The following is a 13,326-nucleotide window of genomic DNA, read 5'->3' as shown; positions in this document are numbered from 1 at the left end:
AGAGGAGGGCAGGGGCGCGTGACAGGTGCCGTCTGGCATGGCCAAAGGGTGGACGGAAGACCACAGGAGACACTGGGCGGAAGTGGGTGGGAGATCGAGAAGACAGCAAACAGTCAGCGGTGTGAATGCTCTAGAAAGGTCCAGGTTAAAAAAGAAGGTGAGAGCAATGTGCCTCATCCAGTGGTGGGAGGGGCCAACCCTTGAGAGCTGAGGGGTGGGGGCAGTGAAGACGGTCTGTCCAGGGACACAAAGCTGTAGGTACGGGGTGTGCTCCTCCTGGCCTGGGCTTAGACAAGCATGGCCAGTGGGTCTGGTGAGGGGGGCTGGTGGAGAGTGAAAGGAAGACACGAGAGAGGGACGGGACGGAGAAGACGGACAGGGACGGAGAAAGGAACAGGAATAGAGAGATAGAGAGAGGGACAAGGACAGAAAGAGGGACAGGGACAGAGAAAAGGAACAGGAATAGAGATAGAGAGGACAAGGACAGAAGAGGACAGGGACAGAGAAAGGAACAGGAATAGAGAGATAGAGAGAGGGACAAGGACAGAAAGAGGGACAGGGACAGAGAGAGACAGTGGTCTTGCGATCAAACTCAATCTCTAGTCCCCCCTACCCAGGGGCAGGAGAAGAGTTGATGCCCTGCGGCCCCAGCCCCCCGACTTGTCTTTCTGAAGCCAACCCATGTGCAGCCAGCGAGGGGCCCGCGAGCGCCAGACCACTGACCCTGCGCTGAGGAAATTCCAAGGGTTTCAAAGCCCCCCACCAGGATCCAGGGCAAACACTGGGTCACTCTTCATTACACAACGAGGCCAGGAGGTTTGAAAGAGCTGGTGGGGAGGTGAGTAAGGACCCTTGACCCTCCAAATGACCGTCGAGTGCCTTCTGGAATCCTTCATCCAGTGGTGATCCTGTCCGTGCGCTGAGTGCTCACCACAGCAAGGTGTCACAGGCGAAGGAGATGCCACTAGGAGACTGCAGACCACAGAGAGGGCAGCAGTCTAAGCTAGCCCATGACCCTGCACTGGGTATGCGGGGCCATGACTTCTGCTCCAACACACAGAAGAGGGGAGCCTTCCCCTGAAGACAGCACTAGGATCCATTGTGAGCACAGCTGTGCATCCCGACTTCCCCAGCCCACAGCACCTGCAACCACAAACAGGCTGGCCCCCAGCGGGAAGCCAATGACATCAGCCACCTGGGGCAGCCAGGGTGAGCCGCCCAGACACCCGCAGTCACTCCCCTCCCAGTCAGGCCCTGTCTCCAGGCAGGGACCCCACATCATTTCTTCATACCCCCTCCACTCAGCACAACACCTCTGGATGCCCAGCCAGGGCCGCTTCCAAGACAGGGACATAAAGCTGGGGTCCTGGATGGGGAAGCTGGTGCTGAGGGCTCTGCAGGGGCAGAAAATGTCCCCTCCCCCTTCCAGGCTCTTTGACTGCTCCAGCAATTAAACCAACACAAGACGAGTTAACAGGAAGAAAAGAAATTTAATTTTGCAAGTAAATTAAATTAAAATATGAGATTCGAAAGCAGTCAGGCAGCAGAGGCCCACACGCCATCTGAGTTACGGGCTGGGAAGGGGCCTGGGGCTTCCAAGGGGACGAGGGCAACTCTTGGGCAAGGAGAGGAGCAGGGGTAAGGTCAGTTGTCTGCTGCTGTGCAGGCAGACATCATCTCTTGGCACAGCCCCTATCTAAATTATTTGGGAGTTGAGAAGCCAAGCTGAGACCCTGAGTCTGTGGGTCTCGACTGCCTTCAGCTCAAAATCCACAGCAAAGTGGCACATGTTGGGGCACCCTTGGCTCCCTTCTACTCATTAACCACTGGCAGCAGAGGCCAAATTACGATCTGCCCTCCATGTGTCTCAGCACCGGCCCTCAGGCTGCCACAGCTGCCTCTGCCACAGATGACCTTCGTTTGTTCATTCATTCATTCATTCATTCATTCAAGTCTGTCAAACTGGGCTCAGCTCCAGCCACCTGCCAGCACTGCTCTCGAGTCTGGGGACCTGTGTGAGCCAAGGTGCCCAGGCCTCGCACTTGGGGACCCTCATGAGGGGCTGCTCTGCTGGGCACAGATGGTCCCTGACTGCTCCTGGGAAATCAGTTTGGAGAGAGGATGCTGCCCTCCCATGTGTCTCTGAGACCACCTCCTGCCCTCAGTGCGGCTCTTCTGAAAGTTTGGAGTCACACAAGGGAGGGCGGTGTGGCTACCCCCAGGCCCACAGGGTCCCAGACCCAAGTCCTGGCCACAGCAGCCACAAGGCCCAGCAGAGAAAGTTTTCAGCACGGCACAGGCCCCTCCCACTCATGGTGCTCTCCCCGATGTCTGATCACACAGTCTATCCCCTTAGAGACCCAAGCCAGCGACAATGGCCACGTGGGGACACCAGTCCCTAGCTCCAGCCACCCGACTCCTTCTCCCAGCTGCCAGCCCAGGGAGCAGATGCTCACCCCATGCCTGTCTGAGGCCTCAGGCCCTCAGCAAACACACCCTCCAATGAGGGCCATGCCTTCCCGAGGCAGCTGGGTGTGCAGCCCACTTCCCTCCTGCCTCGGCCTGGCCTGTCCAAGCGTGAGCAGGGAAGGGTGGAGGACCCCTCCCCGGGGCAGGTTACACAGCACCTGCCATGCTGTCTCCAACTGCAGGCATCTGGAAAGCTCCATGAGGACAAGGGAGAGAGTGACGGGGACAGCTACCACGTCTGTGCAGAGCAGCCCCCTGCTCTGTGAGCACAGGCCTGCACACACACTCACACACCTAGCGGTGCCTGGGGTGGTGAATGAATGAATGAATGAATGAATGGAAGCTACTTGTCCTGACAGGCCAGCACCTCTGCCTCATCTGTCTGGAATCTCTTCCTTCTCAGAGGAATTTGAAACCCCTCAGGAAATATTTTAAAACTGCCAAATGGAAGAAATGAGAGTGTCTCCCCAGAAATCTTCTACCCAGGAATTCTGGAGATGCAGGCAAGAGGATGCTCCCTGATTCTGCTGGAGGTCAGCTCCCATCCCCTCCCTGTCCCATCGCCACCAAGGGCCCAGGGCCCTGACACAAGTAGGTGCACAGGCGTCTCCCAGAGGCCGGCCCCAAGTGGCCAGCATTCCCACCTGTCAGCTGGGCCCCCGCTGCTCCATATCCACAGGCTGACCAAGGGTCCATGCTGAGCTGGACGCTGTGCCTGTGCTGAGTCTCCACCACGGACCCAGAGGTTCTTCTCTAGAAATGCCGGCCATCAGGGACAGTCAGCTCAGGGCGGAGGCTGGGAAGTGGTGGCATGATGGCTCTTGGCTGCATCTGTTCGGCCGGCCAATGTTGGCAGAGCCGCCAGGTGCCAGGCAGGCACAAGGGCTATGACCCAGCGGGGCAACAGGGGCAGGAGACCAGCAAAAAAAGCACATGCAGGGGCAAGGGTGCTGCAGGCACCACTCAAGGGGCACCAACACCCAGCTGGGGAGGGGCTGCCACGGACATGCTGAAGCATGAGCCGAGTTGGCCAAACCACAAAGAGCAGGAGGAGGCTCCAGAAGAAAGAACAGGTTGGCCGAAAGCACAGAGATGAGGAGGAGCTCACGGTTGGGGGACGGTGAGTGGTTTCAGGGGCCGAGGTGTGGGTAGGGAAGGAGGGAGGACTCTGGGGGGCCTCACTGCCAAGCTCCAAGTTCCAGCAGGAGCCAGGGACGGAATCTGAGGAAGGGCTGGAAGTCACTAGACTGGCTCTTCAGCAGGCATGTGGGGAGTGGATGGATGCTGTTTCCACGGCAGCAAGGAGACACTCAAATGACCCAGGTGAGAGGAGAGGGGGCTTAGGATGCAATGAAGGAGAGTGGGGAGGAACCCAGGGTCTCATCTGGAAAGAGCTGGAAGAAGCCAGTTCAGGGAACTGGGGGTGGGGGCTGAGTCCAGGGTGGCAGTGACTACGGCACTTTCTGATCGAATGCCTTATCCAGAGACAGGCAGTGGGGCAGCAGGAGTGGGGGGCTTCCCTCTTTACTTTAAATACTTTTGTATCATTCGAAACTTTGGAAACAAGCAGGTATATTAATGAAAAGCCTACGAAGGATACGTTTTAAATCACCACCAGCCCTCACATGCACCTTTTTGCTCACGCACCATCAGTTAGCCTGGAGGTCAGTTCTGGGACTGTTGAGTCAAACACCATTCCTTGTGAAGACCAGTTTTGAAAACGAGTCCAGTGTGGCCACCTCATGGACTCATCATCAGACATGGGAAGACTTCCCAGACACCTCATGTCAGGCAGAGAACGGAACCAAGCCCGAGGTTGGTAGTCTGCAATGTTTGTCCGCTGTGAGAAGTTTGGGCAGAATTTTTACAACATCTTCACATGATCTGACTTTCTCATTCCACATTGCTCAGTAATTCAGGGAGGTCAGCTACCGAGAGTTTGGACACCAGACTTGACCAATGCACCCAGCAAACCCCAAGGGCCTTGTGAGACTTCTTCTCCCAGAAGACAAGACCCAGTTCTAGCCAACAAGAAGGAAGTCACTAAAGGAGTGAGACTGACCAAGTCCTGCAAGGAAATGGCCAAATCATTTTTGATTATGTAACAGCCAGTGGGCAGAATACAGGCCCAGCAGGTAGAGGCGCCAGTGCAGGACAGAAGCATTTTATCATAGACTTTTATGGGAGAAGTGTTTTTAGCATCATAAATACCCAAGGAGACTTTTTGGACCATGTTGTAACAAAGTCTTAGGAAAAATGGAAGGCCAGGGCAATCCAAGCAGCACAGCCGCCAGAGCAGGCCAGAAAGTGAGGATGAATATGGAAGGGACTCAGAAAAGAGAAGTGGTTTAGAAAGTTTAGAAAGTCTCGGTGCTGCCCCAAGGGAGCACAGAGGGGAGTTCACACATGTCATGGTGAGGTGGGGGACAGGGAGCAGGTTACTCGGTCCTGAAGGGACCACGGAGGGCAGAGCGGCCGCCTAGCGCATCTGCCAGCCCGATGCCGTTTGGAATACAACCAGGGCATTGAGAGAGGGACTGAAGACAGGGGGAGAAGGGCAATAAATGTTCCCAGCAGTGAAAAGTTTGTTTCGTCCCAGTCCCAGCACTCACTGGCGGGGCGGTCTTAGACGGAGTCGCCCTGCCAGCCTTAGTGTCCCCCGAAGTGTGCTCAGGCCAGTGGAGTTCACCATGCAGCCTAGTAAAACGGGGGAGAAGCGCCAGCCCTCAGGAGGTGCTAGGTGACGATGACGGCAGCTTTTCCTTAAGTACCCTTTCTGCATGCGTAGCCAAGGAAAGCAGTGTGCAGTGATGTAGGGTGGGACCTACAGGACCAACCCCGCTGAGGCCAACCGTCTGGGCATCACTTATCACGTGTCCTCACAGCCAGAGCTGTAAGTTGCAAGAAAGGCCATATGGCCCACAGAGCCCAGCCTAGCACACTCACTGCATGGACTGCTTCCACTGTAGGTCGCCTTTCTGCCACACACCATGTTAGCCTGACAGGTCAGCTCTGGAACTGTCATGCCACTCCTTGTGCACCCCCATGTTGAAAAGTGGATCCTATGTGGCTGCCTTTCTCGATGGCCCTTATGGACGACATTCCCAGACCATGGGAACACGTGGCACCAGGCCCTGTGGCATGGCTGCCCCCACACTGGGTCCTTGTGGGGAAGGACCCAGTAGGAGGGCTCTGGCACACACCTACGCACCCAGGGCTTTTGCTGCTGGATCCAAAGGAAGGACACGGCTTTACTGGCCACTCAGAGGTGGAATAACAACTCAGCCAATAGGGAGAAGCCACTGGAGACCACACACCTCACCAGAGTTAGCCACCTGCTCATGTGGCTAGGCACTCCGTTCCTGCCCCTGGGTCTGCCTGTCCCCTCCCTGAGGACCTCAGTCCAAGAGGGAGAGGTAGCCCCAAGCAGATGACACAGTAGGAGGAAGGGCAGAGGTCTCAATATTAAAAATCAGACTTCTGATCCCAAATAATCCCTGAAGCAGAAAGAAGACAGATGTGGCCACATAGGACACCAGTTCACACTTTCAGATACCAGAAAGGCCCATGATGGGGGAGGGGGTGGCAGATTCTTAAGAATAACGTTTGGAAGTCAAGGCCCAGGACAAGGTGAGACTTGGAGAGGGGGCGGGGCGGGGGGGATGGAAACAGTCATGGCTTAGCCTTATCCTGAGCAAGAGTGAACATGGAAGGGGTGGCCCACGGCAGAGGGCAGGCTTTGCTACCTCTCACGTGACAATGTAAGAACCAACCGCGGCCACTTTACCTGTCTTCCTTTTCAACGTGACTGGAGACCATCTGGCCTGAGAGAGACCAAGCTTAATGAGAGAGGGTAGAAGCCCAGGGTCAGACATGGCATGGTGCCCAGCCTTGCTGCTCTGAGTCACATCATCCTCTCCTGGAGGAGCGACCCACCAGGACAGAGGGCAACTTACAGCTGAGAATGACCTGAGTGACGTGGAGCTGAAGAAGTCTCCAAAAGCTGGGGCTGCTGATGACACCCTGGCATTGCCCACTCCCAACTTCTGCTGGTTCCGTTTCCGGGGTTCTGTGTCACCATCTATATGGTCATCGCTTCCCCAGTTGCCATTCTCACCCCTACCCCCAGTGCAACTCTCTGCAGGGAGATGTTCTGCAGAGACACTGGGAACTGGAAGGAAGTGCTGTGGCTTGAGCAGTCACCTTGGAGAGACAGAGTTTCACACACACATTGTGCAACCTGCGAGCGTGGCACAGTAAGCCACTTCACTTCCTGAGATGGACAGGAAGCTGCCAGGTTTTGAGTGCGGGCTGCAGGCCCAGGGTGAGATGAGCAAGACCACAGAGATAACTACTTCAGGGGCATTGCCCCACAGCTCCAAATTCCCCTCGAACAGAAGGAATGAGGCTCATGTGTCCTGGATGTCAAGAGACAGAGCAGTCCATTCAAGATACCTGAAACAGATGGCTGACCTCAGACAAAGAACTCGAGTCCCCTGCATACCTCCACCCTGTCACCAGCTGTCACTCTCCATTAGGCTTCTAATCACATCTACAGACTGAGGGCATCTCATGTACTGGCAGGAGAGCCCAGTGACCCCAGGACAAAGACTGTGAGGAAGGCAGCAGCCCTGCCAGTGAGGCTTGGGACAGTGGTCACTCTGCAGAGTAGCTACCATGGAGGCAAACGGAGGAGCCCGCAGCCTCCCTGGATGGGGCCTCTGGGGTGTCAGATGCCCAGTTTTATAGAGGCTCAGAGTTGAGATCCGCCATTGCTTTCCAGAGTCACAAGAAACCAATGCACTGAACAGGGAGTGACTTTTAGATCCCTGCAGGACACGCGACTTACCAAAGATGGAATTCTTGCATCTGCATCTCTGATATCAAGGCATTAGGAGCCAAATTAAGAATCAAAAGGCTGCTTGGGCTGTTGCTGCCCAAGCCAGGGGCCATTCCCCGCCTTGCCTATAAGTCAGGGGCTCTCTCCCAAGGACATTAGCTGGCACACACTCGGCACACACTTATTTGAGTGACAACACTGCCAAATTGCAGCTCACCCACTCGGGCAACAAACCTTCACTGCCCAAGTGTGCACACCAGGCTCTATGTCAGACCCAGCATTAAAAGCATTCACAGCCTCCTAAGGAAAGCAGATAAGTAAGCAAGGTTTCAGTTCAGTGCTGTGACAAGTTCTATAATAAACATGTACCAGAGGGGCAGGAAAGGCCCTGTTCCCAGATTCCATTCACCAGGTATGAGACGGCTACTCATTCAAACTAAAGTGTGAGGGTGGCCCCCGGGCAGGACTCTACTGGTCTCTGAGTTAAACAGTGTCTGGCCATTTCTACACACTAACAACAAAACATCTGAAAGAGAAAGAAAGAAGACAATCCCATTTACAACAGCATCTAGATAGATAGATGATAGATAGATAGATAGATAGATAGATAGATAGATAGATAGATAGATAGATAGATAGATGATAGAATGAATAGATAGATAGATAGATAGATAGATAGATAGATAGATGATAGATAAAATGCTTGGGAATAAATTTAACCAAAAAAATAAAAGACCTGTACGCTGAAAACTAGCAGATAACGATGAAAGAAACTGAAGAAGACACTAATAAATGGAAAGATATTACGTGCTCATGGATTAGAAGAATAGTTAAAATTTCCATAGTACCCAAAGCAATCCACAGATTCCGTGCAATCTCTATCAAAATTCCAATAGCATATTTCATAGAAGTAGAATAAACAATCCTAAAACTTGTATGGAACCACAAGAGATTGTGAACAGCCAAAGCAATCTTGAGAAAAAAGAACAAAGCTGTAGACATCATGCTTCCTGACTTCAAACTAAACTACAAATCAAAATAGTAAGAGACTGGCTGTTCAAAACAGACACAGACCAAAAACCAGAATCGAGAGCCCAGAAATAAACCCTTGTATACAAAGTCAGTCAATATTTGACAAGGGAGCCACGAATACCCAGTGGGAAAAAGGTAGTTTTTCCAATATATGGTGTTGGGGAAACTAGAGAGTTAGATGCAAAGGAATGAAACTGGACTCCTCTCTCTTGCCATTCACAAAAATTAACTCAAAATGGATTAGATTTAAACTGAAAGTTTAAGGTGGTCTGCAACACAACCTATGAAATGGGAAATATTTGCAAGTATATTTCAGATTAGGGATTAATATCCAAAATATATAAGGAACTGATACGACTCAATAGGAAAAAAATCCAATTAAAAAATGGGCAGAGGACCTGATTAAACATTTTTCAAAAGAAGGCATTCAAATGGCCAACAGGTGCATGAAAAGATGCTCAACATCACAAGTCAAATCCAAATGAGGAGTCACCTCACACATGTCCGGAGGGTTGTCAACAAAAAGACAAGAGGTAATCAGTGCTGGCAAGGACTTGGAGAAAAGGGACCCCTCGCGCACTGCTGGTGGGACTGCGAATTGGAGCAGCCACCATGGGAAACAGTCTGGAAGTCCTCAGAAGATTCGAACTAGGACTACCATATGACCCAAGATTTCCACCTGTAGCTCTATATCCAAAGCAAATGAAATCACTATCTTGAAGAGATATCTGCCCCCCTGTGTTCACCACATTATTCACAATAGCCAAGACATGGAAAGAACCTGAGTGCCCATCGATGAAGGAATGGAAAAAGAAAGTGTCTCACACACACACACTGGAATATTACTAAGCCATAAATAAAAAAGACTGAAATCCTGCCACTCGTGACAACATGGATGAAACCTGAGGACATGATGCTAAGTGAACTAAGTCAGACAGAGAAAGACACATACATATATGTCGCTTATATATGCAATCTTAAAAAAAAAACCCTCTCATAGAAACAGAGAGGGGAACAGTGGTCGCCGGGGTCAAGGCTGGGGAGCTGGGGGTGTTGGTCAGAGGTACAAACTTCCAGCTATGAGAGGAGTAAGTTCTGGGGATATAACGGGCAGAATGGTGCGTGGCTGACAACACCGCGTTATAAACTGGAAAGCTGCTGAGAGCAGATCTTAAATGTCTTGCCACAAATATTTATATAACTATGTGAGGTGCTGACCAACCCCGTTGCGATCATCTTTTTGTGGTACATCTGAAACTTATGCCATGTTAAATGTGAATTATATCTCAAAAAAAGCGGGGAAAATAATCCTTGGAGTTACTGAGGGACATAGTCTCAGCTGCATATTCTTTTAAAGTGACATTCCACTTTTCAGTTAACAGAAAAATTATGTTAGGCAGAAAAGATCTCTGCATTTTAAAAAGAGGTTGTGATCACGAACGCGTGACCTATTCACAGTCTTTTCAATTACGTTCCCAATGCAGGCTGGTTTCATGGTTCACTAAACGTGGATAAGGGTCAGTGTGTGGCTGGCGAGGGCGCCAGTCTGAAAGGGTGGACCGAGCTTTTCTCCAGATGCCCAGCCGTCAGCAACTGCCCCCTGCACAATGGCCTCTTCTTGGCCCACCCTGGAGAGGCCAAGCATGTCCCCAGGGGCCACAGTAACTGACCCTGAGGTCCAAGGTCAAGAATAGCACACTTGTCCATCTCTCAGAGGGAAAGCCCTGAGGCTGATGTCCAAGGAGCGAGTGGGTGCGGGTGCATCTGTGTGTCCTCCACTTTGTCCCAAAAGGTCTCAAAACATCCTCTAACTCAGGAAAATCCCACGTTAAAATTGACAACATCTGCGTAACAGCTGTGGAAGACAGCATGTGTTTGACGTGGCAGCCTGTTGCCACTTGCCCTTCCCCAGACTGGAGAATTTGTCCAGTTTACCTTCTCCCAGAAATTAACATACATCCTGTTTTTGTTTCTCCATGATTGTGAAATCAGTGAACTGAAGGGGAAATTTCTCAGCTCCCCACTTCTGCTTTTGATGGCCATAAAACAGCGAGGGAGAAACTGGCAGACAGCACACCCTTGCGAGGACAACGGGTCTCTCTGGGCTCCATTATCTGCAGCTAGCCTTCATTGTCAGGTGCGGCTTTTGCCAAGTCCTCTCTCTTCATGACCAGGCTGTCCCTCTGTCTTTTCCTCCCCTTCCATCCGTCTTTTCTGAGGCCAGGCTTTGGGTGCCAATGCAGGGGCCGAGATGCTCTGACTCTGGAATGAATATCACTTATCCAGCCTAACAAACATGCTCCTGGTTTGGGTTTGGTTTAGCAATGTTGTCCCCCGGACCCAAAGCTGGCTCCTACATGTGTTGACTCATTCACTCAAAGGTGGTTTCTCTGCGTGCCAACTATGTGCCAGGTGCTGCAGGAACACCTGTGAAGGCCACCCATAGGGGCTGTCATGGCCGTGATCACTCACTCTCTCCTCTTCACACAGGTTTCTGGAGCAGCCATGGCAGCAGTGCCTGAACTCACCAGTGAAGCGATGGCTTACTACAGGTCAGTGGGGAGACTGGGGCCAGCAATAGACACAGGGTTCCCTGTTGAAGGGTGGAGTGTGCTCTGGGCTTGGAGATCAGACCTGCCCCCAGACTGCCCCTTTCAGTGGCAAGCAGGGTTCCAAGCGGACCTGGTTTGGAAGCTGGCTTCCCACTGCAAGCCCAGCCTGGGGACCTATAGGCACCCAGATATGGCTGCTGCAGGGGCTTCCTGCAGATGGCAAGCAGGAAGAGAAGGTGCCACAGGGGACCCCTTGGCGAAATCTGGCTTCAGTGAGGGGGAAGCTCAGATTTTAACTAGGCTGGACATTAGGTCCCAGGGTCCCCCCAGGGAGCTCTGTGCCCACCCTGTGCTGTCCCATGAATGTCAGCACAAATTTGCCAGCTTCCAGCTGTTCTAGGGGACGTGCTATCTGCAGTTTCCTTTAACAGTGGAGACTTTGCAGGGAGGAAAAATAAACCTGTGTTGGGGACACAGCTGAGCAGCATCTTTATTTATTACAGTGGCAATGAGAACGACCTCTTCTTTGAGGCTGACGGCCCCACGCAGACCAAGGTGAGACTGTGAGCTGAGTGCCAACCCATGGAAGGCTCTATCACAGAAAGGCTCTGGGCAAAGGGTCTGGGCCACCGGGACCTGTGGTGCCTGACAATAGAGTGACTTGTCTCTCCAGGGAGACAGGTGCAGGCTACACAGCATGCAGACGGGGCTGGCATGAGGTTCACACACTGCCAGTCACCCGCTAAGGCTTGGTGATGGCAGCCCTGCTAGCAGAGGCGAGGTGGGGGATAGCAGTGACCGCGTCTGCTGTCCATTTCAGGAAGGCAGCAAGGCTGTCTTTGTTTTGAGCTGTTAGCCTCAAGACAGCCACCACGAGCCTTCACGCAGTCACGTCCCTGAAGAGCGGAAAGTGGGAACCTGTTTCACAAATGGCAACCACTTGCAGCGCATTTGCAGAATGCTCATGAAAAAAAACAGCGTTCTAAGAAAGACCACTAGGGAATAGAGGGAAGCTTGCTGAATGAGCATGGAAAAGAGGTGCTGCCATGAAGAATGCATACGGAGGGTTAGGGCACAGGGTCACAGAAAGGTTAAGTCCACGGCTAGATGGAGCAGGGGCAGAAAAGACTAACAAGGTACGGGTGGCACATATTCTAGAAGGACAGCATCCAGGGCACCAGAGGCTCCACTCTGGCTGGCATCTGCCCTGAGCCACCACACATCCTGACCTCTGGGCTTCGGAGAGGCAACAGATTATGGTTAGCAGTTCGGTCATCGCCAAGGCCCCTTGGCCTCTCTGTGGTCCGGCCAGCATCAGCACACCCTACTCCTTGTTTCTCCACAGCGCCCCTTCCACAACCTGGAGCTCGGCTCGCTGGGCGACAGCGGCATCCAGCTGCAGGTCTCACCCCAGCTATGCAGCACAAGTCCTGGGCAGGTGGTGTCGGTCCTGGTGGCTTTGGAGGAGCTGAGGGCAGTGCCCACCGTCTGCACACAGGACCTCCAGGAGGATGACCTGAGAAGTCTCTTCTTCTTCATCTTTGAAGAAGGTACTGCATCAGAGCGCGGGCACACCAGCCACAGCTGCTCACGCCCTTCCCAGAGCCCCAACTACAGTCCCCCAAAGCTAAAGCCCTTATGCAGTAGCAGGGCAACCGCATGGGCCCAACAAGTTCAGGGGCCACCTGGCAGGCCTGGCAGGCGCGGTGGATGAGAGGAGCCACCCAGGACAGTCCGATTACAAATTCCTAGCTGGGCAAGTCATGCTGAGTCATCACGGCCCAGCCCTGTGGCTTCTTTAGCAGACGTCACTCTTTGCCTTGAGTGTTGCCCATTGTTCCCATGCCTCTAGGATGATGCACCTTTGAGATGTCAGCAGTCTTCTTGTTCTACCCCTGGAAAGCACGGCTGCTGGCACCAGGGCACAAGACCACATGACTCTTTATGACCTGGATGTAGGCACACCATCTCTGTCCTGTAAATGTGAAATGCTGACTTTCCCATACCCGCCAATGGAAAGTCAGTCTGCATCACCCGTTTCGCTTCCTATCCAATCCCGGACATTTCCCGGCTTGGCTTCCTGCGGCCTCCCTGACCCACCACCTATCTGGTGCACACGAGGAGCTGGAGGACCGCCGTTCTCCAGAACATTCTCTCAACCCCTCGAGACCTTGCTTCTGGCCATGTTCTCAAAATCTTGGCTCAGATAAATTCTTATAAAATTTTTCCATAGTTTTGGATGTTCTTTCATCAGTACCTTTTAGAAATAGAAGGTCCAGTGACAAGAGGACAACAGGGAAGCCTGTAAACCAAACTGATCACCCCTTTAGTTGAAAGTATTCCCAAAAGGAGACCCTGACTGGGACCCCCACGCCCCGCCACTCGCACATTGCCTATCACTCTAAGAGTGCATCTCTTGTGCTGACTCCTTCA

General features: G+C 52.6%; 1 protein-coding gene and 1 long non-coding RNA gene across 4 annotated transcripts in view; one reads left to right on the top strand and one right to left on the bottom strand.

The window, feature by feature from the left end:
- Positions 1-65, bottom strand: part of LOC120593733 (uncharacterized) — a 15,400-nt gene extending 15,335 nt beyond the window's left edge. For all 3 annotated transcript variants that reach the window (XR_005650427.1, XR_005650428.1, XR_005650426.1), the window contains exon 1: positions 55-65. This is a non-coding gene — a long non-coding RNA (uncharacterized LOC120593733). The remainder of the gene's footprint in view (positions 1-54) is intronic.
- A 10,258-nt stretch (positions 66-10,323) lies between these two features.
- IL1B (interleukin 1 beta) overlaps positions 10,324-13,326 on the top strand; it is a 4,948-nt gene continuing 1,945 nt past the window's right edge. The window contains exons 1-4 of the mRNA XM_039851652.1: positions 10,324-10,478; positions 10,832-10,893; positions 11,397-11,448; positions 12,239-12,443. Of these exons, the coding sequence (XP_039707586.1) occupies positions 10,377-10,478; positions 10,832-10,893; positions 11,397-11,448; positions 12,239-12,443 (421 nt within the window). The 5' untranslated portion in view covers positions 10,324-10,376. The remainder of the gene's footprint in view (positions 10,479-10,831; positions 10,894-11,396; positions 11,449-12,238; positions 12,444-13,326) is intronic.

Source organism: Pteropus medius, unplaced genomic scaffold (genome assembly GCF_902729225.1).
Source record: "Pteropus medius unplaced genomic scaffold, Ma_sr-lr_union100, whole genome shotgun sequence".
Classification (NCBI taxonomy): Eukaryota; Metazoa; Chordata; class Mammalia; order Chiroptera; family Pteropodidae; genus Pteropus; species Pteropus medius.
This window is presented reverse-complemented; position numbering and strand designations above follow the sequence as displayed.